The 27,969-nt window shown below is 48.0% G+C and overlaps 2 protein-coding genes across 5 annotated transcripts in view; one reads left to right on the top strand and one right to left on the bottom strand.

The window, feature by feature from the left end:
* The window catches only part of VPS26C (VPS26 endosomal protein sorting factor C), a 54,345-nt gene extending 27,848 nt beyond the window's left edge, over positions 1-26,497 (top strand). For 3 of the 4 annotated variants that reach the window (XM_081573187.1, XM_081573186.1, XM_081573184.1), the window contains 3 exons: positions 1,159-1,309; positions 1,511-1,663; positions 3,717-4,698. In XM_081573187.1, the coding sequence (XP_081429313.1) occupies positions 1,159-1,309; positions 1,511-1,663; positions 3,717-3,799 (387 nt within the window). In that variant the 3' untranslated portion in view covers positions 3,800-4,698. Of the gene's footprint in view, positions 1-1,158; positions 1,310-1,510; positions 1,664-3,716; positions 4,699-26,417 lie in introns of those variants that run through there. The other variant, XM_081573185.1, reaches the window with a different exon arrangement.
* On the bottom strand, positions 86-4,165 carry LOC145539321 (uncharacterized). Its single transcript, XM_081573188.1, has 3 exons — positions 3,669-4,165; positions 3,323-3,472; positions 86-2,127 (listed from the first exon to the last, which is right to left on the bottom strand). Exons 1-3 carry the CDS (start codon positions 3,730-3,732, stop codon positions 1,655-1,657), a joined length of 687 nt encoding a protein of 228 aa, XP_081429314.1. The 5' UTR covers positions 3,733-4,165; the 3' UTR covers positions 86-1,654.
* Positions 26,498-27,969: the final 1,472 nt, after the last annotated feature.

Genomic DNA, 27,969 nt, shown 5'->3' with positions numbered 1-27,969 from the left:
TTGGCAGCTCACGGGCTCAGTAGTTGTGAGGTACCGACTGGGTTTCAAAGACTCAGTATGAAAAAAGAGAATTTAAAGCATCATGTACGATTGTAAAATACTGATTGTATGTGGAAGAGACAGTATTTTCAATATACTGAAGAATTTTGCCTATTTCCTCTTACTTTTTTTAACGTGGCTAGTAGAAAATTTTAAATTACACATTTGCTTCTTCACATTTGTGGCTTACCTCATGTTTCTATTGGACAGTGTGTTCTAAACTCTGAATTGACTTCAGTAACTGAGACATGACCACAGGAAGGACTGCTAGGCAGTGTCTCTAGCTCCTCAGATCTGTTCTTCTCACCACACCCTCATTCGGCCATGGCCATATTCCTCTGTCCAAAGAGAAAAGGTCCATAGGTGTTCAGTCAAGCGTCGAAGAAAAGTCGTTCTCTTCAGAGATAAACTTAATGTCTTGGTTTTTCAAAATTGCATAATTGGGAACATTTTTAAATTGGTTATCTTTTTTTTTTTCTTGGTGACAGGTTGACCTTAAACACTCTTGTCAACTTCCTCAGACATTTTTTAAAGTGTCACTTATTTATGGCCGCGCTGGGTCTTCACTGCTCTGCGAGGGCTTTATCAAGCTACAGCAAGTGGGGGCCACTCTTTGTTGCGGCAGGCGGGCGTCTCCTTGCCGTGACTTCTCTTGTTGCCGAGCGCAGGCCCAGTAGTTCTGGCACACTGGTTTAGTTGCTCCATGGCATGTGGAATCCTTCTGGACCAGGGATCGAACCCATGTCCCCTGTGTTGACAGCCGGATCCTTATCCACTGCGCCACCAGGGAAGTCCCTCAGGCATTCTCATGTCATGGTGCTTGGTCAGACGGAGTTGTGCAGACCTGAGGCAGGCAGTCAGGGTGCTTTGGTGAGAGAGTTGGTCTTTGTCAGGTGCCTTAGGTCTGTAGATAGTCGTTGAATCATTCAGTCTGTTATTCAGGATGACAGAAGATGTAAGCGCTGTTGTCCATTTTTGCCAGTTCTGTCAGCCAGGCTCCCAGTGAGTTTTGTGTAAATTACCAGACTGTGTGTTCAGTTGTTCTTTGTACCAGAGCGGCTCGAGTCATTTCCCCCAGCACCTCCCACTCCTGACATGTCTGGTTTTGTCTCGTTTCAGAGGGCCTTGCTCCCCAAATTTCTCATCAGAGGACATCTCAACTCGACCAACTGTGTGATCACCCAGCCACTGACGGGAGAGCTGGTGGTGGAGAGCTCGGAGGCCGCCATCAAAAGCGTTGAGCTGCAGCTGGTGCGCGTGGAGACATGCGGTAAGGCCCCCCTCCCTGACCCTCTGCTGCCACCAGCCCACAGCCACGAGCTCGCCTCTCATCTCCAGGGTCCCGCAGAGTCAGCGGGACAGCAGGGGACTCTCCTGTTGATGCAGCTTCTCCCAGAGTCACTGGCTGCTGTCTCAGCCTGAATGGACGTGCGCTGTGTCCTGATCCCACGGTGCTCTATCTCTGCCACAGGCTGTGCAGAAGGGTACGCCCGCGACGCCACAGAGATTCAGAACATTCAGATCGCTGATGGGGACGTGTGTCGGGGCCTCTCCATCCCCATCTACATGGTCTTCCCCCGGCTGTTCACCTGCCCGACGCTGGAGACCACCAACTTCAAAGTGGGTACGTGCGCGCCCCGGGGTTCCCCTGGGAGGGGACGGATCTGCTGGTCTGCTGATCTTGGGTGCAGCGCGGAGCACCTAGCCCTTTGGTTGCTACACAAAAACGTGTGCAGAGCAGCTGGGTGGCGCCCAGGGTTGAACTTGCTTCATCCCCCAGGAGACAGAGTGGGTTGCTCACGTGACAACGCGCTCTCTGAAGGACACTAACTTGGCCAGGAACCAGCCGGCCAAGCTCGTGGGGCGGTCGGATCGGCCGTCTGATGGGCTGGCATTTGATGGGGACACAAGACCTGTGACAGCCCAGTGAACAGTCATCTTCCCAAGGGCGGTGGCTGTGGCAGCTGAGTGGGTGTTGGTGGTTTTCTGTGATCACACGATAGATACTTGGACCACAAGATCTGAGTCGCGTTAAGACGCACTTTTCCATCCTGCTTTTTCTCCCTTCACCTTGTATTGTGGTTGAATCTGCAGATAGAGAACCGCAGTCGTGATGGAAGTGCCGAATAAGGGGCGACCTGTAAATTCTGTGTGGATGTGTGACTGGGTGCGAGCCTCCCTGTCCTTAGTTGTTCAAGGGTCAGCTGTACCTTTGATTTTTAAGTTTACGGGGAGGAGCTTGTCTTGATTTTTCAACTTGGTTTTGCTATGTAAACTTCAAGAAAGGTCCCAAAATTACTTTTCTGCTACACTATGCATTAGGCACCTGTACTGTCTGCACCTTATTTCTGTCAGGCTTATAAAGCGTCCATGTAACATTTAACACAGTGCCTATGATTCCGCCATAGAAGTAACGCCCTCAGCCCATCAGTCACGACATTGGTGATGCGTTCGTCCTTGTGGCTCATGTTTCATTTGCTTGGGGGCTTGTGTAGCAGCCACCCCCTCAGCTGAGGGGGCCCCACGGGAAGGAGGTGGCCTGTGGTCATTGAGCGCCGCAGCCCCTCATTTCCCTGGGGTCACTGTCTCGTGGCCGGGAGGTCAGGCTCCATTCTCAAGGGGGAATAGGGTGAGCCTTGCGTCCTGAGTTAGGCGCACATCTGGGTGTGCCCCTGCACCCCACGGTGCCCACCTCGGGGGACCTCCTGGGTGTGGCCAGGCCCGCAGCCATCCCCAGCTGAGCCCAGGGCGCTCCCTGCTGGGAGGAAGCCAGCACCAGTCCTGCCATGGGCCCTCCGTGCCTGCCGGGCCTCGTCTCTGTCCCCTCCAGCGAGGACAGCGAGGTGGCAGGAGGACTGGGGCAGGATGGTGCTGGGCAGGCCCAGAGGGCATTCCGGCCTGTGATAGCCATCAGAAAGAGGAAGGGAACACAGCGGCCGCTGCGGTACACACTTCTGGCCACTGCCGGGCCAAGGCGATGGCTGCATGCGGGGATGCCGTCCCTGGGACTCCGGCCACAGGGGCTCCTGGACGAGCCAGCCCTCAGCCCCTTCCCGCGCTGCCCCCCTGCCCATTTTACACGCTGGGGAGGGACCCGGGCTTGTCTCTCTTCGGGGGCCCCCTCCTCACGCACCCCCTTCCCTGTCATCCACGTGCTGACCCTTAGCACCTAGAGAGCGGGGAGAAGGACTCCTCTGTTTGCTGAAGGTAGCGGAGGAATGTTTGAACAGGCGTCACGGACAAAGCAACCAGGCTGCAAAGGGGCAGCCGGGAGATGGCTTGCCTTCTTTTCCGAGCGCCGTTTCTCGCCTGGCCCAGGAGACCTGCTTTGGGCTTCGGGCCAGCGTGGAGTCCGCGAGTCCACCCAGGACGGTAGGACGGGTTAAAAAGAAAGCCAAAGCGCACACGTGAGCGGCTGGGATTCCAGGAGATTCTGTGCAGTAGAGACAGAGGACAAAGAGAGTATTTGAGTACGCGGGACCTTAACAGAGTGTCCGGGGTGAGAAGACAGACGTACTCAGCCGGTCCGCCCCGGCGGCCACCTACACCGATTTTCCCCGGAAGCTTGGGAGGGTGCGCGTGCAGACCTCCAAGGCCGAGTCGGAGCGGGGCAGGGGTTCAGTTCCCACCTTTGGGGCCGGTGAGCGTTGAGCCTGTCTGTCCTTTCTCTCCCCCAGAGTTTGAGGTGAACATCGTGGTGCTGCTTCACCCCGACCACCTCATCACAGAGAACTTCCCGCTGAAGCTCTGCAGGCTGTAGCCGGGAGCAGGCGACTGCACTGTGGAAACGCAGCCGCGCCCGCCCCCCGCCGCCCCCCGGGAGCTGAAGCTGGCTGCACGGACCTGCTTTCTCAGTGGTTCTGTATCAGAAAAAGAGTCTGACCCTCCTTCCTCGTTTCCTCGAGGCCCCTCTCATCAGAGCTTCCCTTGGAAACACGTCAGGATTTCTGAACGGTCTTGGCAAGATGGCTTCCCAGAGAGCAGGTGGTCTTCTGCCTCCTGACCAGACCTGCTCCCGTTCATGTTCAGAAAACAGTTGTGAACTGAGGCTGAACTTTGCTGGAGAGCGAGGGCAGGGACGAGGAAACCTCCTGACGGGTGGCTGTTGTGGTCACCCCCGCAGCCAAGCAACTTCGCAAGGTGGCGGCTCGCGGGATGGCCGCTCAGGACGGGGGCCACGCCCACCAAGGAGGGTCTGGGGGCGCTCGCCAGAAGTGGGTAGCAGGTTTTCCTCTCTCTCTCATACCATTTTTTCACGGTAACATCAAACCTTTTAGGGAACCTGGGGAAGATGTGCCTTGCCCGCCTAGGAGCGAGGGTCTGGTGACTGTGGCTGGCACTGGAAGATTCCTCTCAGGACCTGCCATGACGTGGCCTGCCACCCCTTCCCAGAGTCCGTTCCAGTGCGAGGTTATGTGAGGGGGTCAAGACGCAGGTCTGCGCCGCCTTGGTGGGCTGAGTGCTGAGGGGCAGGGCCCCCGGGCGTGGAGACCGCTCCGTGCTGGGTGGGGCCCAGACTCCAAGAACTTGCCATCCCGTCTGGAGGACCTGTGGTGAGGTTGGGGTTGGGAGTTGACCGGAATCCATTTTGTCCCTCGCCTCCCATGGCGGTTTTCTCAGTGTAAGGTGGGCCTGGGACAATACATTTCTTACTTCAAATCCTGCCACTGTTTCCATGGGTCCACAGTTTGCCTCAGAAGTGCAGGCTCGGGCCGAGGAGGGGTCTCATGGCCCCCGTTGGACCCGCCATTGTCCAGGCCAGCTCTGGTGACCCCGATGCTGAGGGCAGACAGTCCTGACTCAGGCTCTACCCTTGCGCTTCACCAGCGCAGTGGATATGACTTACTCACCGAGTCATGTAAAAAGGTGTTGCCAGAAGATGCAGTCTAGTTTATACATCTCCTTTTATGCGTATCCGACATCAACAACGATCTGATGCTGTGTTTAAACCAGACCAGTAGAAAGCAAGGAGTCCACGCTTCTGGGAAGTTTCAGTGTAGAGATGATTTCTGATGTGGGAAAAAAGCTAAATGAGAATTTGGAGCAAAGGTCGGGGATGTATATTCCTATGCAATGTCTTACGTAAACCGATGTTACGGACATAAATACGGTGATACGATTATTCTCCCTCAGGGAATAATTATCACCTGAAGAGCTGCCAGCAGCCTGGCCTGCTTTAGCATTCTGTTCAACCTTGAAGGACCTGGGCAAGGGCCGTTTCCTTGTCCTCCTGGGACGGGCGCCTCCGCCGTCGATTGTTAAGGAACACTCGGATGTTTGGGTGTCCTGCGGAGTGGTCCCACTACTGACCTGGCTTGAGTGGGGGTGTCCCGTGGTCAGGCCTTTCCATTAGAAAAGGAGGAAGGGGAGGTGAAGGGAAGAGGCCGTGAACCATAAATCTAAAGGAGTACACTCTTCTTGGAAAAGCCCGGTTAGGCCAGAGGGCCTTCTGGCTCTTGGCGCTCCAGCAGAAATGGGAGCCTGGCTCCAGTTCTCAGCCATGTCGTGCGTTCCACAGCAACGGTGGAGAGGTCAATCAGAAATAAAAGGTTTTTTAAAAACCAGAGCATCGGGACTCCCCTGGTGGTCCAGTGGTTAAGACTTTGCCTTCCAATGCAGGGAGTGCCTGGTTCGATCCCTGGTCGAGGAGCTAAGATCCCATATGCCTTGCGGCCAAAAAACCAAAAACATAAACAATATCGTAACAAATTCAATAAAGTTAAAAAAAAATAAAAACAATAAAAATAAAAAAATAAAAACCAGAGCATCATTGTGGTTCCTTCTGTATGCCTTTCACTGTAGAAGATCTTTTCAGGTAGGCTGTGGTCTTTTTCTTCAATGGCTATTCTGTAAATAGTTGTAACTCTGGTGTGCTCAGGAGAGGCGGCAAGCTCAAGGTCTTCCTGCCTTTTCATCTCAGCTCATCTCCCTAGTACTGTATTACTGTTCATTGCCAAATAACACTCCATTTTGTAGATACACCACACTGTTATTCACTCATCAGTTAACACACAATTGAGGTGTTTTCACTTTTCCATTATTAAAAATTCAGCTGTGAACGTTCATGTACAAGCTTTGGTATGGACATACATTTTTATTTCTCTTATATATCTAGGAGTAAAATTTCAGGATCATATGATAGCTCTGTGTTTAATCTTTTGGGGAGCCACAAAAATGTTCTCCAAGCATCTGCACCATCTTACATACCCAGCAGTGATGCGCAGTGTTCCAAGTTCTCCACATCCTCGTCACCACCTGTAATTGTCCACCTTTTTTAATCATAGTCATCCTGGTGGGTGTGCAGTGGCATCTTGTAACTGATTTGCATTTTCCTAATAACTGGTGACATTGAGCATCTTTTCCTGTGTTTATGGCTGTGCTGTGCTTTGTCACTCGGTCGTGTCCAGCTGTCTGTGACCCCGTGGACTGTAGCCTGCTGGGCTTCTCTGTCCATGGGATTCTCCAGGCAAGAAGACTGCAGTGGGTTCCATGCCCTCCTCCAGGGGTCTTACCAACCCAGGGATCGAGCCCAAGTCTCCTGCATGGCAGATGGATTCTTGACTGAGCCACCAGTGCCGAGCTTGTTTTTTTGAATACTTATTAATTTGGCTTCGTCAGGTCTCAGCTGTGGCACGCAGGATCCTTGTTGCTGCACGTGGCCTTCTCTCTCGTTGTGGCACAAGGACTCCAGAGTGCACAGACTCGGTAGTTGTGCTTCTCGGGCTCAGGTGTCCTGAGACATATGGGATCTTAGTTCCTCAACCAGGGCATACTAGCCATAAAGAAGTGTGAAATACTGCCATTTGTAGCAACATGGATGGACATGGAGAATATTATGCTAGTCAAATAAGGTAGAGAAAGATAAATAACCGTATGGTATCACTTATATGTGGAATCTAAAAAATAATACAAGTGAATGTATGTACAAAACAGGAATGGAATTCCTTGGCAGTCCAGTGGTTAGGACTCCACACTCACTGCAGGGGTCCTGAGTTCAGTCCCTGGTTGGGAAACTAAGATCCTACACCCCACAGGCCGCACAGCCTGGCCAAACAAAACAAACAGAAACAGACGCACAGATGCAGAAAATAAACTTGTGTTTATCTAATGGGAGGGGGGATAGGGGAGGGACAAAGGAGGGGTATGGTTAACAGATCCTACTATATGTAAGATCGATAAGCTACAAGGATATACCATGTAGCACAGGGAATTATATACATTTTATTGTAATAACCTATGGAAAATAATCTGCAAAAATACTGAATCGTGGGAATTCCCTGGTGGTCCAGTGGTTAGGACTTGCTGCTTTCACTGCCAGGCCCCAGTTGGATCCCTGGTTGGGAAACGAAGATCCCACAAGCTGTGCAGCTCAGCAAAAAAAAAAAAAAAAATCACTATGTTGCACCTTTTAACACATTATTGTAAATCAACTCTATTTCAAAAAAAATAATTAAAGTATTTTGGGAATTAGAATTCCAAGTGGTTAGAATTTCAGGCTTTCACTATAGTCGCCCAGGTTCAATCCCTGGTTGGGGATCCAAGATCCTAAAAGCTGCACAATTTGGCCAAAAAAATTTTTTTATGTATTCTCATGCATCGCTGATGGGACTGTAAGTTGGCATACATCTGGATGTACATATACACACATACACAAATACAATTAGGGTTCAGATTAAGGGAAGGATTGAAAACATTTACAATAATTTTTTTAAAGGTAAAGCATGCTATGATAATTTTCACATTACGTGTAACATTAAATCTTTGGTAATGTACACAATTCATCCTGGGATTTATATAAACCTGAAACAAGCCAACAAAACAGAGTCACAGCTTAGAGAATGCTTGAAAAAACAGCTAGAAAATAACGTGACGCCCATGAAGAAGAGATTGTGTGACTCGGATAGGCCGTAGGACCGGGGGATGGAGCGTGGGGATGGATCTGCATGTCTGTGTGCGCTCAGTCGTGTCTGACTCTACGACTCTATGGGCTACTCTGTCCATGGGAATTTCAGGAGTGAGTCACCATTTCCCCCTCTGGTGGATCTTCCTGATCCAGGATTGAACCCTTGTCTCTTGCATCTCTGGTGCTGCAGGGAGGTTCTTTACCATTAGTGCCACCTGGGAAGACCCAGGCCCCAAGGATGGTCGTGAGCTATTAGGCCTGGGGCGGCACCCCTGAGTCCATGCCCACAGGTCCCACCCACACCAGGCAGTAGTATCTGTGTCCAGCTGAAGTCTCAGGCGATCAGAGAGGAGTAAGGAAGCTGCTGTTTCCTTATTTTCTTGAGTTTCACTCAGGTCTGGCTTGTAGTTTGTAACAAGAGTTAACACTCACCTAGCACTTACTGTGCACCAGGCACTGTTCTAGTGCCTTATGTGAATAAACTTCTAATTCTTACAACAAGCCTATAGAGAGAGCACTCTCATGTCCCCATCTTACAGACAAGGAAACTGAGGCAGTGAGAGGTCAGTGTAACTTCCCAAGGTCTCCTAACGGTGAGTGCAGGAGCTGGCACTGCCAGTCCCCAAACAGGCCCCTGACTGCGGCGAGGGAGGCAACCAGGCCTTCTCAAGGAAGTCCTTCCAGGCCGGAGGTGAACATGATGGATTCAGTTGTCCAAGTGGCGGGCATCCGCAGGTTTGCTGGTCCTCTACCTTGGCTGCATGTTGGAAGTGTCCAGGCTTTTAAAGCCTACAGGCTTGATTGGACTGATTCCTCTAAATGCTGAGAAGAGAGCCCATCCCAGCAACCGGTGCTTCTCATCAAAGCCAGAGGACCACCACCTGTGCGGGGGCTTCGCTCGTCGAAGCCTGGGCTTTCTGGCAGCTAACTTCGCCCTCGGATACAGAGCAGTCATCTAGGGGAGCAAGGATTTCCTACCCACCCCTGAGCCCAGCTCACATCACACAGCATGAGCGGCTTCGCTAAGCCTCCCGGGCCCTGCGTGTGGCAGGTGCTCAGCAAATGCTGGTTGAATCAGGGCTTGCAGAACAGCCAGTGAGATCACCAACCTGTGGTTACTGCTGCAGAATCGGCCACTGTTTTGAAAAACAGATGAGCTTAAAACCTAAATTAGCTCAACCACATTTAGTTAGTGACTGCATGTATAATCCCTGGGCCTGCCTCTGGAGCACGTAGAAACATAAATCAGATCTTTCCTCATCTATGAAATATGGACAGTAACTCCCATCTTGAAGGATTCAAACAGCCGGCACAGAGCTGGTTCACAGAAAGTGCTGGGTGAATGGTGGACATTTTCATTCCCTCAACGTGTGCAGGGAAGAGGCGAGACAAACAGCAACTTCATCAACAGGTATCTACTGCTCACTTACTGTGGGGCAGGCACCATGAAGAGGGGCCCTGGGGTCAAGCAGATGGTCTCCATTTTCACTGGCCTCTCACCTTAGGGTAAAACAGACTAGAAAACAGAGTTAGAGGGTCATGGAAATTCGGAATTTATACTCGTAATATCCTAAAAATAAATTTTCACTTTTCCCTGTTGGTTACTACATCTATACTAAGAGGTCATGTCCTTTTCTTTTTACGGCCGTTGAGAAAAATGGAGGGACGTCCCGGGTGGTCCAGTGGTTACAACTTCGCCTTCCAATGCAGAGGTGCAGTTCAACCCCTGGTCGGGGAGCTAAGATCCCACAAGCCTCCTGGGACAAAGAACCAAAATATAAAATAGAAGGAGTATTGTAACAAATTCAATAAAGGTTTTTTTAAAAAATGCTCCAAATCAAAACATCGTGTTTTTTTTTTAAAAAAGAAAAATGTTAAAAAAGCATAAAATACAATTCTGCCACATGTTGCATAACAAGAGGCTTAGTGATTTCACTGTATGATACTCTGGGTCTGCAGATGAACCGTTAACTAACTGCTCCACCCAGCTTTAAGAGGGAAATTCTCAGAGCAGAAAACTTGTCAGATGTGGGTGAATATAATCAGTATAAGACCAGGGAACAGATTCCAAGATGAGTAAGAAAAAATGGCATTTAAAAATGCCGTTATTTTCAGGAACTCCCTGGCGGGCCAGTGGATAACACTCCACACTTCCACTGCAGGGGGCGTGGATCGGATCCTGGGCCGAGGAACTGAGATCCCGTAAACTGCGAAGGGCCTCCAAAAGTAAAATAAATTGTTTTGAAGTTACTTTACATAGTAGGCTTCCCTGTAGCTCAAAGGTAAAGAATCTGCCTGCAATGCAGGAGACCCGGGTTCGATCCCTGGGGTGGGAAGATCCCCTGGAGAAGGGCATGGCAACCAACTCCAGTATTCTTGCCTGGAGAATCCCATGGACAGAGGAGCTTGGTGGGCTCCAGTTGGTGGGGTCACAAAGGGTCGGACACGACTGAGTGACTAACACCTCACTTCACTGACATAATAGGGGATATTTTCTGGGAAGGCATTTACCTTGGAAAATAATCTGAAGGCATCACCCAGTTTTCTAGTATCAGGGACATTTTGGTGCGGCTTCCACATAAAAAAGTGAGTAAAGCAAATTATCTGTCCCGTTTCTCCACCCCAACAATCAAGACTGGTTCAGGTTTCTATTCTGCTTCCAGAAAGGCACTTAAGACCTAAGTCAGGGCCCTGCTTCTGCTGCACAGCCTTTCCCTGCCTCCAGCACAGGGGCCCAATATTCCTTTTAATAACTAGTACTTTTTACATCTTCACTCATGACCGATATTTACATGATTTGCAATAGTTTAATATTGCTTGAATATATCTAAATATCTCCTATAGTAAGTACCTGATAAGAAATGTATACATAGCATAAGCCACCTACACACATAATTTTTCAAAGTCAACATAATGTTCAACTGTAATATATACAAGAAAGAAAAGTGTGTTTCAGTAAGTAGATGCTCAGACACAGATAAACTGGGAGACAACAAGGCAGAATACTGAAGTACACGGTGCCTGTACGCACAGGTAGGATGACCATGGAAGTGCGAGTCTCAGTTGTGTCCGAGTCTTTGTGACCCCATGGACTGTACAGTCCATGGAATTCTCCAGGCCAGAATATTGGAGTGGGTAGCCTTTCCCTTCTCCAGGGGATCCTTCCCACCCAGGGGTCTCCCACATTGCAGGCGGATTCTTTACCAGCTGAGCCACCAGGGAAGCCTAAGAATACTGGAGTGGGTAGTCTATCCCTTCTCCAGTGGATCTTCCCAACCCAGGAATCAAACCAGGGTCTCCTGCATTGCAGGCAGATTCTTTACCAGCTGAGCTGCCAGGGAAGATGACCATGAAGACAACAGCTATTAATAACAAATGCAGCTTATTTAAGTGTGTTGTGCTGATAGATGACATCACTTTCCAAATCGGTGAACAACTCGTGGTAAAGTTCAGGGAAAAAAGTAGACTCAAACCTCAGGAATTCCCAGGTGACCCAGTGGTTAGAATTCTGGACTTTCACTGCTGTGGCCCTGATTCAATCCCTGGTCGGGGAACTGAGATTTATTCCACAAGCCATGCACCATGGCCAAAAAACCCCCCAACACCCAAATCCCCTCAAGCCTCTATTTGCATGGTAACACATTAGTGGAAAATTCAACTACACTAAAATTCAAAAGATACTTGATACTTACATAAAACGAGGTAAGGGTCTCCATCCATCTATACCATTCAGTTCATAAGCCACTGGCCGCACGTGGCTACTGAGCATTTAGTCTGGCTGCCCTGCATGTCGTAGACTCTTTCTTAAGATGAGGAAATATATTTCAGTAGTAACATATATGATGTTTATATTGGTTGAAATATTATTTTGGATCTGCTAGGTTAAGTGAAATAATATATCCAAAATTAATTTTACTTGTTTCTTTTTACATTTTTCCTGTAGCTGCTAGGAAACTTAAAATGTGACTTAATATATGACTTGCATTCTTGGACAGCAGCACTGATGTATATAGACTGAGCTCGGTGGGACTTTGTGAAGTCTGGGCAGCGGACGGACCAGTCCTTGATCTGTGGGATTACCCAGCTCATTGTACAGTATCTCAAGTTCCTGGTCCTCGCTCACCTGACTCTCAATCGTTCTAACAACCATAAACATCCTCATAGATCTCCAACACACCCACCCTGCCCTACAACAGGAAGCCCCCAGGGCCCACCCTCCTCCCACCTCTCAGCGGTCCACCCCATGCTTCAGCAGCCCTCAGCTCCCTGGGAACCCCTCACACCCCAATTTTGCCCCTGGATTCATCTTTGATGAAGTTTCAAATCTCCCTCTGGGAGCACAGACTCAAGTCACTTAGTATATGGTTTAAAAGCAGAGCCATAAAATAAATATCAATAGATTTTGTTGTTGTTCAGTCGCTCAGTCATGTCTGATTCCTTGCGATCCCATGGGCTGCAGCATGCCAGGCTTCCCTGTTCTTCATCATCTCCCGGAATAGATTTAAAAGGATTAAATAGATGGAAATCAATAGATTTAAAAGTATTCAAATCATACAAAGAATGTTCTCAGATCACAACTGAATTATATTAGATCATAGTAGTTACAATATAATTGAGTTGTATCACAGTAAGATATTTAGAAAAGCTCTAAATATTATAGATTAAATATACTTTTAAATAATCCATGGATCAAAGAAGATATCATAAGGAAATTTAGAACAAATTTTTAACTGAATAAAAAAGGAAAACACATCAAAACTTGTACGATACAGCTAATGCATGCTTTAGAGGGAAATTTATCATTTAATTGCATATAAGAGAAAAGACAATAAGTTTAAAACCAATGATCTAAGAAGCTAGAAAAGGAAGAGCAATAAACAGAAGAAAAATTTAACAAAGCCAAAAATCGATTCCCTGAGTAAAATTGATAAACTGGCAAAACTAATAAAGGAAAAAAAAAAGAAAATACAAATAACCAATAGCAGAAATGAATAAATATCTACTGGTCCTTTACATATTAAAAGGATAATAAAGAAATATTTAAACAACTTTACTCCAATGAATTTGATAATTCACATTAACAAAAAACTCCTTGAAGGACACAAATTATATAACTGACTCAAAAAGAAATGAAAAATGGGAATGGCCCTATATATTTTAATCATTATATAAAACTTTTCCATAGAAAAATCCAAATTATCAAACATTTAACGAAGAAAATACCACCACCATTATACAAGCTCTTGCAGAAGAGAGAACATTTTGCAGTGCATTTTATGAGGTCAGTTCAGTTCAGTCGCTCAGTCGTGTCCGACTCTGCGACCCCATGAATCACAGCATGCCAGGCCTCCCTGTCCCTCACCAACTCCCGGAATTTACCCAAACTCATGTCCATCGAGTCGGTGATGCCATCCAGCCATCTCATCCTCTGTCGTCCCCTTCTCCTCCTGCCCCCAATCCTTCCCAGCATCAGGGTCTTTTCCAGTGAGTCAACTCTTCGTGTGAGGTGGCCAAAGTATTGGAGTTTCAGCTTCAACATCAGTCCTTCCAATGAACACCCAGGTCTGATCTCCTTTAGGATGGACTGGTTGGGTAAATTCCTTTGTTGGACTGTCTTTGGCAGGAATAATTATGAGGTCAACAAAACCCTAATTCCACATCCTGCCAAAGACAGTCCAACAAAGGAATTTACAGACTGAGATCCCTCATGAACACAGATGCAAAAGTCTTCAATAGAATTTTATCAAATCTAATCCAGCTATACATCTTGAATAAGTAGGATTTATTGGAGGTTCAACACTAGAAAATCAATATGATTTACCACATTAACAATAAAAGAGAAAAATCATATGATCACTGAAAAAACTGACATAATCCAGCATCTATTAATGACAAAAAACAGAAAAAAACCCTCTCAACGAACTAGGAATATGAAGGAAATTTCCCTAATTGGATACAGGGCATTCAATGGAAAACATAGAGCTAACATAATTCTAATGATGAAAGACTAAATTCTCTTCCCCTAAATGATGGGGAATGAAAGACTAAATTCTCTTCCCCTAAATGATGGGGAAACAGTGGAAACAGTGGCTGACTTTATTTTTCTGAGCTCCAAAATTACTGCAGATGCTGACTGTAGCCATGAAATTAAAAGACACTTACTCCTTGGAAGGAAAGTTATGACTAACCTAGATAACATATTAAAAAGCAGAGACATTACTTTGCCAACAAAAGTCCATCTAGTCAAGGCTATGGTTTTTCCAGTGGTCATGTATGGATGTGAGAGTTGGACTATAAAGAAAGCTGAGCGCCGAAGAATTGATGCTTTTGAACTGTGGTGTTGGAGAAGACTCTTGAGAGTCCCTTGGACTGCAAGGAGTTCCAGTCAGTCCATCCTAAAGGAGATCAGTCCTGGGTGTTCATTGGAAGGACTGATGGTGAAGCTGAAACTCCAATACTTTGGCCACCTGATGCGAAGAGCTGACTCATTGGAAAAGACCCTGATGCTGGGAAGGATTGAGGGCGGGAGGAGAAGGGGACGACAGAGGATGAGATGGCTGGATGGCATCATCGACTCGATGGACATGGGTTTGGGTGGACTCAGGGAGTTGGTGATGGACAGGGAGGCCTGGCGTCCTGCGGTTCATGGGGTTGCAGAGAGTCGGACACGACTGAGTGACCGAACTGAAATAAACTGAAAACTGGGATCAAGGTGGCAATGTCTTGTACCAGAAGCCCTAGGTAGTGCATCAAGTCAAGAAGAAAGAGGTATAAGATCGGAAGGGAAAAAGTAAAATTGTCTCCATTTGCAGACATGCTTATCTACATATAAGATTCTAAAGAATAAAAAATACTACTAGAATTAATAACATTTATCAAGGTTGCAGGATACAAGGTCAATATGGAAAAATTATATTTGTGTGCCAGCAAAAATTTGTTTTTGAAGAACATGAAATTTAAAAACAGCATTTCCAGCAGTATCAAAATAAATAGAATTCTTAGGAATACCTTTCATGAAAGATATGAAATGCTAGACTGAAATTATAAAACATTGATAAGAAAAATTTTACATGATTTAAATTAATGGAGAAATATATCATGTTTAGAAATGGGAAGAATAGGTATTGTTCAGGTGTCTATTCTTTCAAAAGTGATCCAATTTTGCAATTCTAAAACCCCTGGCAGGATTTCTGTAGGAAAGGACAGTCTGCTTCTAAGTTGTATTTGGCAATGCAAAAAACCTAGAATAGCCAAAGTTATTTTGAAAGAGGAAAAATGCTGATGCTGGATTGGGTTCATTTGCAAGGACTGCCACAGCAAAATACCACATACTGGCTGACTTAAACAAGAAATGGATTCTCTCACAGCTCCAGGAGCTGGAAGTCCCAGCTCCTGGATTAAGGTATCTGTAGACCTCCTTGAGAGGTTTCCCCTCTCAAGGAGGTCTCTCTCCTAGGCTTCAGCCACCTTCTCACTGTGGCCTCACAGGATCTTCTGTGCGTGTACATCTCCGGCATCTCTTCCTTTTCTTACAAGGACACCATCCTATTGGATTAGGGTTCTGCCCTTAGGGTGTCTTTTTAACCTTGTGCTGTGTCCGACTCTTTGTGATCCCATGGACTGTAACCCTCCAGGCTCCTCTGTCCATGGGGATTCTCCAGGCATGAATGATGGAGTGGGTTGCCCTGCCTTCCTCCAGGGGATCGTCCAAATACAGTCACATGGCGGGTTATGGCTTCAGAACTCAGGGGGAATCAGTCTGGAAGGTGGAGCTCAGCCCTGAAAAGTCAGATTTGGGTGGTCCGGGAACCATGGTCAGAGGATGCTTCAGCGCTTGCAGGGATTCCAGCGAGAAGAACACAGGTGAGCACCGCAGCTGATGACAAGGTCTCCGCTGGTGGGCGAGCTGGTCATCCACAGACTCTCCTGGGCCCCCCAGGCTCCAGCTGAGGGAGGAGAGCAACCAAACACCCTGAACGACTCGGGGAGTAGGTCTGTGACAGGAAAGCGTTCTAGTTCAGACACTCCCGTGCCGTGCAAGGTGCTGGGATCAGCTGTGTCATGCGCCTCGCTGCCCAGAGCGAGGCGTGCTGAACAGACGCCGTTAGCCAGGCATTGAATGCCCATCTGGTCCGCTCTTCCCACGAACCCCCAGTGATGTTCAGGCAGTAGGGAAATGTGGCTGAAAAAGAGGAGGGAGCCGGGGGCTTCCCTGGTGGCTCAGTGGTAAAGGACCTGCCTGCCGATGCAGGAGACACGGGTTCAATCCCTGGTCCAGGAAGACCCCACATGCTGTGCAGCATCTGAGCCTGTGCATCCTAGAGCCCGTGGTCCACAACAAGGGAAGCCGCCACGATGCAAAGCCTGAGCACCGCAACTAGAGAGAATAGCCCCTGCTCGCTGCAACTAGAGAAAAACCGGAGCAGCAATGAAGACCCAGCTCAGCCAGAAAGAAATCAGTAATTAAAGAGGTGGGAAACTCAGGAAACTCGAACAGGGGCTCTGTATCAACCTAGAGGGGTGGGACGGGGAGGGAGATGGGAGGGAGGTTCAGAAGGGAGGGGATACATGTCTACCTATGGCTGATTCATGTTGAGGTTTGACAGGAAACAGCAAAATTCTGCAAAGCAATTATCCTTCATAAAAATAAATTAATTTACAAAAAGAGGAGGGAGCCGTCCTGGATTTTTGAGCCCCCATGTCTGGATGTCGGTGGGGTTATTCACTTGCGGTCCCTGTGTTTCCACGCTGCCCTTGTTCGCGGGGTGCCTCCCCGCTCTCCAGGACCACACCCCCAGGTCAGAGGGTTTGACAGCCAGAACCTCAGAGCATCCCTACAGCCCTCCTAACAGACACGTAAGTTTTTAAAAATAAACCAGTCGATTTCTCCTCTAGTTGCTTCCTCAGGATTAAAAAGACTATTTTTAGGATCGGTGTGTGGTGACAGCTGGCAAAAGGCATGGAAGGAGGATCCAGTATTTGCATCTTCTTCATCTGCGCTCTGCGCTCACCTTGCCCCTTGCCTTGTCCCCTTTATGTTTTCGATCAGTGGGGACAGTGGTCTGCAGGCGCCTTGGCCCTCACCCGGTCCCAGCAGAAAGTGGCTCTGCCTCAGACAAAGGAAGGGCTGCCCCGCGGAACAGCTCCCATCCTGGCGGCCCAGGGGAGGGAGGCAGGGAGAGAGACTGCCAGAAGACAGGGAACCAGGGTCCCACAGACCCACCCCCAGCCCTGGGCACCACCCCAGCCTCCCCCCCAGAGACGGGGAGGCCACATCTGTGCTCTCTCAGCTCCGCTTTCCCGGGCTGGGTCCCCAGGCTGGCACAGCCTTGGGGCTCTGCTCAGAGCGGCCAGCACTTGGAGACAAGTTGCGGATTCCTTTCTGCACAGTCACTCTCCTCCCCTCTCTCTCGGCCCCAGAGGCCCTATTTCACCCGCTGCCCCATCAAGGGAGCCCACGGGCCCTGCCAGGGGCGGCTGCGCCAGACGCTCTAATGACCGGCCTCGGGCGGTCACGCTGCCCTGACACGCAGAAACTTCTTGAGACAGAAAGAGCCAGCCTCTCCTCAAGTGTGGCTCAGGGTGGCTGGTCAGAGCGTTAGGATTACAAGACAGCTTGATATCAGAACTTAAATCTAAAATCATGTGAACACTCAAGGGCAAAAAAAAAATCACAGAAATATATAGAAATGACTCTCTTTTGCCTTTTGAAGTGAGAACATAAACTCAGCTCACTCATTTATTTGTTGTTTTGTGTTTCTAAGATAACATCTTACCATTTTCTAGGCAAAAGCCCCTGTAGGTGCTACAGGGAATAGAAAGGTTAACTAAGGTGTCCGCAGGATTTCTTAGCTCTCTGAGTCAAGGCGAGGTTAAGCTGAATTCTTTTTTTCACCTTGCCCTGTCAAAATACAAATTTCCCCTCAGTAAACCAGCAGGTTCCATGGGGTCTCTGTCCTTAGAGCTGCTCTGACATGTCACTGAGTCACGAAACTCTTCCTCAATCCATTCCTTCCACAAAACCTCGGCCCACACAGACTTGTAACTGCAACAGATGTCACGCAGAGGTGGGAGGGTTGGGACTGAGACGCATGCGTTCCAGAAATGCCAGCAACTTCCAGTGGAGCGGCAGACATCCTGTTTCTTCAGTGTCCTCCAGGACTTTCGGATCTCACCAAAATTGAAGAACAGGCAAAGGACTTATTCCCTCACAACAGAAGAATATAAAGCTGGACAAACACGAAGCAGCTGCTCTCAGACTTTGCATAGAAACCGTCTCAGGACTGTGAAACTTGAGGTGAGGGTAGACTCACCACGGCTTTCCAGCCTGGGGCGTTGAGAAGCGGCCTGACAGCAGCTTGGCTCTCGCTGGGGGCCAGCAAGAGAGACTGGGGTTCAGGCCTCTGAGGTGGCTGGAACCACGGGGCCTGCACGGAGAAGGGGCTCCAGAAGTCGACACTCAAGCTCCCTTCAGCCTCAGCCAAACGTTAAGCTGTGTGTGTGCGGGACAAGACTCCGCAAGGCCTGACAGAGAACTGCTCCCGAGGAGCTGGGAGACGTGGGGATTTTGGGAACTCACAGAGTGCTGGGGCTCTGACCAGCCAGAGCGCAGAGAACTGGCCTAGCACCCCGGTCCTTCAGCAGACACTCGAGAAAGGGCAGCCCTCTTAGTGGGACTCCTCCAGCCCTAAGGCAAGGCCATCTAAACCTTCCCTCACAAAGCCTACTGACCAGGGTGGAAGGTTAAGTTCTACCAGCAAAATAACTGCCTTTCAGCATAAAACTACACACTGTTTAAGGGAAGACACTGAAATACAGACTCTCGACAGTGGAGCATATGAATGTACTACAGAGTTTATAATTTACAGGGTTTAAAGTATACAGCAACCATAACACCAAGGCCAGAAGGGGAAATGGAAGAATACTGCTGTAAGGTTCTCATGAGAAAACTGGCACAATATCATTGGAAGGAAGTTAAAAATGTGTATTATAAATCATAAATCAACACTAAAATAAAAAAAATTAATATATAATTACTCAAAAATATGGCAAAAAGAAGAAATGGGAATGAAAAGATACTACAAATAGGAAACAAATTGCAAGATGCTGGATTTAAACCCCACAATTACATCAAAGGTAAGTGTCCAGACACCCTAATTAAAAGGCATAAATTGTCAGGTTGGCTGGAAATGTAATACCTAACTATATGCTGCTTAAAAAATACCTGGTATAAATATAAAGACAAATAGGTTAAAAGTAAAGAAATGGGGAAAGATATACTGTTCCAAACCTAACCAAAAGAAAACTGGCGTAGCTATGCTAATATCAAAGAAGATTTCAGACCAAAGAATATTACTGGAAATAAAAACTGGCCACTTCATAATAGTTCAGTTCAGTTCAGTCACTCAGTCGTGTCTGCCTCTTTGAGACCCCACGGACTGCAGCACGTCAGGCATTCCTGTCCATCACCAACTCTCAGAGTTTACTCAAACTCATGTCCATTGAGTAAACTCTGGGATGCCATCCAACCATCTCATCCTGTCGTCCCCTTCTCCTCCCGCCTTCAATCCTTCCCAGCATCAGGGTCCTTTCCAGTGAGTCAGTTCTTCGTATCAGGTGGCCAAAGTATTGGAGCGTCAGCTTCAGTATCAGTCCTTCCAATGAATTTTCAGGACTGATTTCCTTTAGGATTGACTGACTTGATCTCCTTGCTGTCCAAGGGACTCTTAAGAGTCTTCTCCAACACCACAGTTCAAAAGCATCAATTCTTTAGCACTCAGCTTTCTTTATGGTCCAACTCTCACACCCACACATGACTACTGGAAAAACCATAGCTTTGACTATATGGATCTTTTCTGTAAAGTAATGTCTCTGCTTTTTAATATGCTGTCTAGGTTAGTCATAGCTTTTCTTCCAAGGAGCAAGCGTCTTTTAATTTCTTGGCTGCAGTCACCATCGTATCAGTCAGTTATCAGTCATAATGATAAGGAGTATACAATTCATCAAGAGGTTATATACTAAATACTTAGGTATCTAATAACACAGCTTTACAACACACAAAGTAAAATCTGTTAGAACTTCAAGAAGAGAGAAATCCACAATTATATGCAGAAGTCTCACACACTAATTGGGAGAACAAATTGACAGAAAATCAGAAAGTTCATCAAACTGACAGAAAATCATTGTTCAAGGAGGCTTGAACAATGTATTGACTAATTTCACTGGCTGATTGACATTTATAGGGCACTTGACCTACAGCAAACAGCAGAATGCACGTTTTTTGTAAGTGCGCGTGGGATGTTTGCCAAGTTTTGGCCCCATGTCGTGGGCCATAAACCAACTGAATAATTTTAAAAGGATTCAAATCATACAAAGTATGCTTTCTGACTCATGGAAATAAAAAAAATTAATAAATTGAAAATAACAAAAAGATATATGAAAAAAACCAAAATATTTGGAAACTAAATAAACACACTTTTAAAATAACCCAGTGGGTCAAAGAGAAATTAAATTAAATTGTATTAAATTAAATTAAATTAAATTAAATTAAATTAAATTAAATTGTATTTTGAAGTGATTCAAAATGAAAACAACAATCCAGGTTCAGATGTGTTTGACGATAAATTCTACCAAACATTTCTGAAAGACAGTACCAATTCCACACAAACTCCTTCAGAAAATCAAAAAGGAGAAATACTTCTAAAATCATTATATGAGGCCAAAAATCACCCTGTTACAAAAACCAGAGGGAAGACATCAGAAGAAAAGATAAAACAGACTAATATTCCTCATAGACATAGATGCAAAAATTCTAAAACAGAAAGTCGAATTTAAGAATATGAAAAGGGATGTAAAATGGGCTTTATCCCAGGAAAGTAAGGTTGCCTTAATATTTGAAAGTCGATCAATGTAATTTACCATATTAGCAGACTGAAAAAGGAAAACCAAAATCAACCTGACACAGAAAAGGCATCTGAGAACTCCAACATTAATTTCTGCTTAAAAAAAAAAAATCTCTCAGCAAATTAGGAATATATAAGAACTTGCTCAACCTGGATAAAGGGCATCAATGAAAAACCCATGCTAACATTATTCAAGAAATCAACCCTGAATATTCATTGGAAGGTCTGATGCTTTAGCTAAAGCTCCAAAACTTTGGCTACCTGATATGAAGATACTGACTCACTGGAAAAGACCCTGATGCTGGGAAAGATTGAAGGCGGGAGGAGAAGGGGACAACAGAGGATGAAATGGTTGGATGGCATCACCCACTCGTGGATGAGTTTGAGTAAACTCCATGAGTTGGTGATGGACAGGGAAGCCTGGCATCCTACAGTCCACAGGGTCACAAAGAGTCGGACACGACTTACAGACTGAACAGCAACATTATTCTTGGCTCAGTGGTAATGAATCTGCCTGCCAATGCAGGAGACACAGAGGTTCGGTCCCTGGGTCGGGAAGATCTCCTAGAGAAGGAAATGGCAACCCACTCCAGTATTCTTGCCTAGAGAATCCCGACTTAGTGACTAAACAATAACCACAACAAACATTCTCCTTAGTGGTGAAGTACTGAGTGCTTTCAGAATATGTAGTTGAAGTTTCTGGTGCCACCTGGGGGCCTGAATTTTTCTGGCTGCAGGGGAAGGAGTGGCCAGCAGATAAAGCCTGGAGCAGTAAGTCAGCAGGGCAGGGGCCGATCCTGACTCTGACATTTTCCAGCTGCGTGACCTTGGGGATGTTGAGGAAACTGTTTGGATTTGTTTCCTCATCTGTAAAATGGGAGTTAAGACTTAGCACTACTTTGCAGGGTGCTTGGAGAAACCAAGTGCTGCGCTATCCGTGATCACTCAGAGCAGCAGCCAGAAGATCCTACTATACTTGAGAAATGGTCGTTCATAAAAAGCATGTTGGGAGACACTGAGGGCTGTGTCTGGGGGAGGTGAGGAAGGTTGGAGGCACCCGATTCAGAGACCATGGCTGGTTTGCGGGGGTGGCTCTGATACTGAGTGGGCGTGTTTTTTTAAGTGTTTATTGAGCAGCTACTATGTGCAAGCACCCTCATTTAATCCTCGTAGGAACGTGGAAGCTAAAGCTCCAAGAGGATAATTTGTCAGCCACACCACTGAAGGGAAGCGGACGGTGGGGTGGGAAGAAGAGGGGTCTGGGTGTCAGCCGGAGGTGGGGGCTCTGGGAGGGGGCTGGTGGGGGCGACCCAGGTCCCCGTGCGGGAGGTGAAGTGAGAACAAGGCTGATGACCTGGGGTGGAGGGCGGCAGTGGGGGAGCAGGTGCGCCTGGATGTGGGGCCCCAGAGCCCCGTAAGGCAGACCTACTGAGTGTAGGTCTGTGGGTCTGGACCGGGGCCAGAATTTCCAGTGACTTCAGGGGATGGGAGTGGGCCCCGGGGGTCAAGGGTGGAAGCAAAGTTCTTCGAGGAGGCTGCTGGGTGCGGCTGTAATTGTATCAGAAGTGCCCCCTGCCTGGCCTGGGGCAAGTTCTCTGCGACTCTTCAGTCCACAGGTACAACTGACACTTAACAAGGGGCGTCACCCGCAGGCTGAAAACACTCCCCACGGTCTGGTCTCGGCACCACCCCCTCCCCGGGTGCCCTGTCTCTGCCCCGGGAACCCCTCCCTCTCCTTAGACAGCAGCAGCAGGTCCCTCCCAGCGGGCTCGGCCCGTGACCTCCATCAGCCTGGACCCCTGCCCTTCTCCTGTCCCCCCTACAGTTCCCCACCGCCTCCTTCAGGGCCGCATGTGGACCTGACCCTCCCCTCCCGAACACCCTGCCTCAGCCCCTTTGGGCTGCCTTTCCTCCAGACCCCCAGAGGCACAGCAGGTCCCTGGCATGGCTGACGCGGGCTCCCCTGCAGAGGAGGCGGCCAGGCCTCTGGGTGCCTCTGTCTCGCCTCTCCAGCACCTAGGCGAGAGCCCGCATGTGCGAGAGGCCAGAATTTGACCAGTGACCGTCAGGGCGGCATGGCTCACCCCCAGGGCGCCCAGCAGGGATGCACAGAGGTGCCCCGGAGAAGGGAAGGGGTGCGAGGCCCCTGTACCCCAGGCGTGCTAAGTTACTTCAGTCGTGTCTGACTCTGAGACCCCCACGGACTGTAGCTGCCGGGCTCCTCTGTCCATGGGATCTTCCCTGACAAGAATACAGGAGTGGGTTGCTGTTTCCTCCTCCAGGGGATCTTCCTGATGTAGGGATCAAACCCACGTCTCTTATGTCTCCTGCATTGGCAGGCGGGTTCTTTACCACTAGTGCCACTAAATAATGGGGACAAGGAGATGCAGGCTCAGCCGTCTTGTCCAGGCACAGGATGCAGAGTTCGACGGACATGTCTCCCACAAGGAACAGCAGTAGCAAGTGCTTGGCTTCGACTTTCAAAGGCCTGGCCAATCCGGAGGTTGTGGTAGTTTTGAAACCAGAAGCAGAAGCAATGTGGCCACCAGCGAGGCCTCGATAAAAGCCAGAGTCCCGCAAGCGCTGGGGCAGCCGCCAGCATCTGCGAGCACCGTGTGGATCTGTTCAAGCGCTTCCTTTTCTCGGAGGCTGCTGGCTCACCCCGCTGGGATGGGTGGCACTTCGGGACGCACAGCTTGGAGCTGGTGGCAGGTTTCTTGGAATGGGGAGGAGGGAGATCTAAATTTAGACCTTTCTAGCACACCAAATAAACAGAAGCTGAACCAGAGGGCTCAAAGAATTAGGTGGAATGCCTTTGCACCTAACTTCTGAAAAACAGAGGGAGAGAAGTTCGAAAATAGAATGTTATTTATTCCCTCGAATCCCAAGGTGTTTGCCGAAAACAATGACACCTCTGTTTGATACAAAAATACGTTAGGAAGAGGAGGACTTTCTCTTTGAAACGTCTCGCCGCAGAGGCCCGGGTAATCAATACCAACTGCTCAACCGTGAAGGTTCTCGTGGCCAGGCTGAGGGCTGGCCCAATTTCAAGGGGACCGAGGATGTGCCAGTGGCCTCCGGCATGGGTTGTCCTCATGGTTGTTTCTCATTTGCTACCCCCGAAGCACACCTGCTTTTGCATTCACCTGCACGCTCCCAGGCTCGATAAAGGACAGAAATGGTATGGACCTAACAGAAGCAGAAGATATTAAGAAGAGGTGGCAAGAATACACAGAAGAACTGTACAAAAAAGATCTTCACGACCCAGATAATCACGATGGTGTGATCACTCACCTAGAGCCAGACATCCTGGAATGTGAAGTCAAGTGGGCCTTAGAAAGCATCACTATGAACAAAGCTAGTGGAGGTGATGGAGTTCCAGTTGAGCTATTTCAAATCCTCAAAGGTGATGCTGTGAAAGTGCTGCACTCAATATGCTAGCAAATTTGGAAAACTCAGCAGTGGCCACAGGACTGGAAAAGGTCAGTTTTCGTTCCAATCCCAAAGAAAGGCAATGCCAAAGAATGCTCAAACTACCACACAATTGCACTCATCTCACATGCTAGTAAAGTAATGCTCAAAATTCTCCAAGCCAGGCTTCAGCAATACGTGAACCGTGAACTTCCAGATGTTCAAGCTGGTTTTAGAAAAGGCAGAGGAACCAGAGATCAAATTGCCAATATCCGCTGGATCATCAAAAAAGCAAGAGAGTTCCAGAACAACATCTATTTCTGCTTTATTGACTATGCCAAAGCCTTTGACTCTGTGGATCACAATAAACTGTGGAAAATTCTGAAAGAGATGGGAATACCAGGCCATCTGACCTGTCTCTTGAGAAACCTGTATGCAGGTCAGGAAGTAACAGTTAGAACTGGACATGAAACAACAGACTGGTTCCAAATAGGAAAAGGAGTCCGTCAAGGCTGTATATTGTCACCCTGCTTATTTAACTTCTATGCAGAGTACATCATGAGAAACGCTGGGCTGGAAGAAACACAAGCTGGAATCAAGATTGCCGGGAGAAATATCAATAACCTCAGATATGCGGATGACACCACCCTTATGGCAGAAAGTGAAGAAGAACTAAAGAACCTCTTGATGAAGGTGAAAGAGGAGAGTGAAAAAGTTGGCTTAAAGCTCAATGTTCAGAAAACTAAGATCATGGCATCTGGTCCCATCACTTCATGGGAAATAGATGGGGAAACAGTGGAAACAGTGTCAGACTTTATTGTTTTGGGCTCCAGAATCACTGCTGATGGGGACTGCAGCCATGAAATTAAAAGACGCTTACTCCTTGGAAGGAAGGTTATGGCCAACCTAGATAGCATATTTAAAAGCAGAGACATTACTTTGCCAACAAAAGTCCGTCTAGTCAAGGCTATGGTTTTTCCAGTGGTCATGTATGGATGTGAGAGTTGGATGGTAAAGAAAGCTGAGCGCAGAAGAATTGATGCTTTTGAACTGTGGTGTTGGAGAAGACTCTTGAGAGTCCCTTGGACCGCAAGGAGATCCAATCAATCCATCCTAAGGGAGATCAATCCTGAGTGTTCACTGGAAGGTCTGATGTTGAAGCTGAAACTCCAGTACTTTGGCCACCTCATGCCAAGGGTTGACTCATTGGAAAAGAAAGACCCTAATGCTGGGTAGGATTGGGGGCGGGAGGAAAAGGGGACGACAGAGGATGAGATGGTTGGATGGCATCACCAACTCGATGAACATGGGTTTGGGTGGACTCCGGGAGTTGGTGATGGACAGAGAGGCCTGGCGTGCTGCAATTCATGGGGTTGCAAAGAGTCGGACACGACTGAGCGACTGAACTGAACTGAACTGCACGCTCCCAAGGCAGGGCCCCACCAGAGCGAGAAGGGGTCTTGTTGGTTTGGCAGAGGAGCTGTGGCAGGGCCAGGAGAAGGGGGAGCAAAGCTGCTGTGGGGGAGGCGGACTCGGGGCTGGATTCGGGGCCTCTGCCCCTGCAGGCCTGGGGCACTACAGTGCCCTGTGTCTTCCCTCCAGGATGACAGTGAAAGGGGAGCCCACCGCGATGGGGTCTGGGGGGGCAGGGGCAGCACACAGCCACAGCACTGAGAGTGAGGACCCCTGGGGCACAGAGCAGAGGGGAGCAGCTCTTTCAGCCTGAAGCAGCTCAGAAGGGCTACGTGTTGAAGTCCCCTGATCACCAAGGGAACTGTGAGATGAGGAACGTGCACTAGACAGGCTGCTTCTCCTACACAAGATGACTCCTTCACAGATGCTTTGGGCTGAGGGGGGAGGAGTTATATGTAGCATCTGCCAATTTCTGTGGTGTAAATACTCCTACCAATAGCCAATCTCAAGCCACCTATGTGACACCTATGTAAATCCTAAGGTATCTATGTGACACCACAGGACAGAGGTGGGAAGAGACACATAGAATCTCTTACCCAGTATTTTCACCCTATAGACACTGGATACATCAGTAACTGGCAAAGCATGAATAATAAACTGCAGTAATTAGGAAGTAATTGCCTTTTTTAATATATAATTTCATTGTAAGCTTAAGTAATTCAACTCTTAACGGGAGTTGTGTTTAACAGCCAGCTCACAGAAGTGCTGAAAAGCGAACACCTGGCTCCTGTTACTGGGGCCAGTTGGAGCAGACCTCACCCATGCCGAGGAGGATGGTCCTCCCTGCTGGTGGCAGGCAACGCCAAGAAGGGTGGCACTACCTTCCTGGTAAGGCGTGGTCTGGCTTTCTTCCTCTTGACTCAGCAGCATTAACCAGTTGGCATCAGGCTCGCCTTCCTCCCTACCCTCCAGAGCAACGTCCCGAAGGCCCCCTGGCAGGCTGCAGGAGCCAGCAACCCCAGGAGGGGGCACCTGCTCCACAGTGGGGCCGTCAGGTCACTCCAGGCCTCAGCAGGAATGGAGCCTCACAGCTGTGAGGGGCCGCTGTGTGTGGGAAGGGGGAGACCAGCCTCCCCAGGGGCACCGCAGGGCCCACAATGATCACTGCCTCCAGTGGCCAGGTGTAGTGTCTTGTTCTTGTGTTTTTAAAGGTTTTGTTTTATTGAAAATGACGACAGGAAAAGTGCACATTTTTAATGTATAGCTCCATGAATCCACATAAGCACAGCTGAGTTGAAGATGAGAGTGCCCTTCCAGCCTTTCCGTCAGCAGCAGCACCTCACAGCTAACGGCCCTCGGCCACCAGCTTCCGGTTCTCTGGTCACGTTAAGCGGAGCTCCATTTTGTTGGGCTACTTTGGCTCAGTTCTGTGAGACTCCTCTGTGTAGTTGAGTGCAGCAGCAGTCCCTTCATCTCATTGCGGACAATTATTCCATCGTGTGAAGAGGCTATGACCTGTGCATTTTATGTTGAGGGACGCTTGGGTGGTTTCTAGTTTGAGGCTATTGTGCATGAAGCCCATATGAAACACCTGCGCCGCGGCAGGCATTTCTGTTGAGTGCGCGCCTGGGGACTGTGTCCTCGGGCACTAAGGATTAGTTGTCTTTTTTACTTTCAGCCATCCTGGTGGGTATCTGCAGGATGTTACTGGTTTTAATTTGTATTTGATGATGGAAACTGAACACATCTGGCCATCGAAATGCCTACTAACCGCTTGATAGTTGTGAAGAGCCTATTCAAATCTTTTGCTCATTTCTAAGTATATCGTATTTTTCTTTAATGACACATTTTTTATACATTCTGGAACCTTTGTTGGAAGTATTACAAGCTTCCTTAACTTCATAGCTTGACTTGTTAAACAATCATTAATTATAACGATACCCAATTTATCATATTTTTATCTTCATGGCAAGCACTTATGTCCTAACAAATCTTTGCTAAGGACAAGAAGATTTGTTTTCTGTAGAAAAACTATTTCTGTTTTCATACTTAGTCCGCTGGAACCTATCCATTGGGAACTGATGTCTGTGTATGGTGTGAGGTCAAGGGTGACTTTCTCCCATATGCATACCCAAAGTTAGTATTCTTAATGTGGCCAACAGCTTTTTTTCTGATTATTGATGGTTGTCCCATTAGGATTTTGTAGTTTACTAGTGTCGTTTAATTTTTAGATTTTGACTATTTTATTGTTCTTTTTCCTTTAAAGGATAAATCAGTTCACTCAGTTGTGTCTCTTTGCAA

The sequence above is a fragment of the Giraffa tippelskirchi genome, chromosome 2, assembly GCF_054371585.1.
Source record: "Giraffa tippelskirchi isolate mGirTip1 chromosome 2, T2T-mGirTip1v1.2.pri, whole genome shotgun sequence".
NCBI lineage: Eukaryota > Metazoa > Chordata > Mammalia > Artiodactyla > Giraffidae > Giraffa > Giraffa tippelskirchi.
The sequence above is the reverse complement of the archived record's forward strand: the minus strand, read 5'-3'. Positions and strand labels throughout refer to the sequence as shown.

Excerpts from the sequence above, each read along its gene's own strand:
- LOC145539321 (XM_081573188.1), bottom strand. The coding sequence starts at position 3,732 with ATGTTCACCTCAAACTCTGGGGGAGAGAAAGGACAGACAGGCTCAACG. Across the intron at positions 3,473-3,668 it reads AACGCTCACCGGCCCCAAAG|AATCTCCTGGAATCCCAGCC; the intron begins GTGGGAACTGAA and ends TCTACTGCACAG. Across the intron at positions 2,128-3,322 it reads AACGGCGCTCGGAAAAGAAG|ATTCAACCACAATACAAGGT; the intron begins GCAAGCCATCTC and ends CTCTATCTGCAG.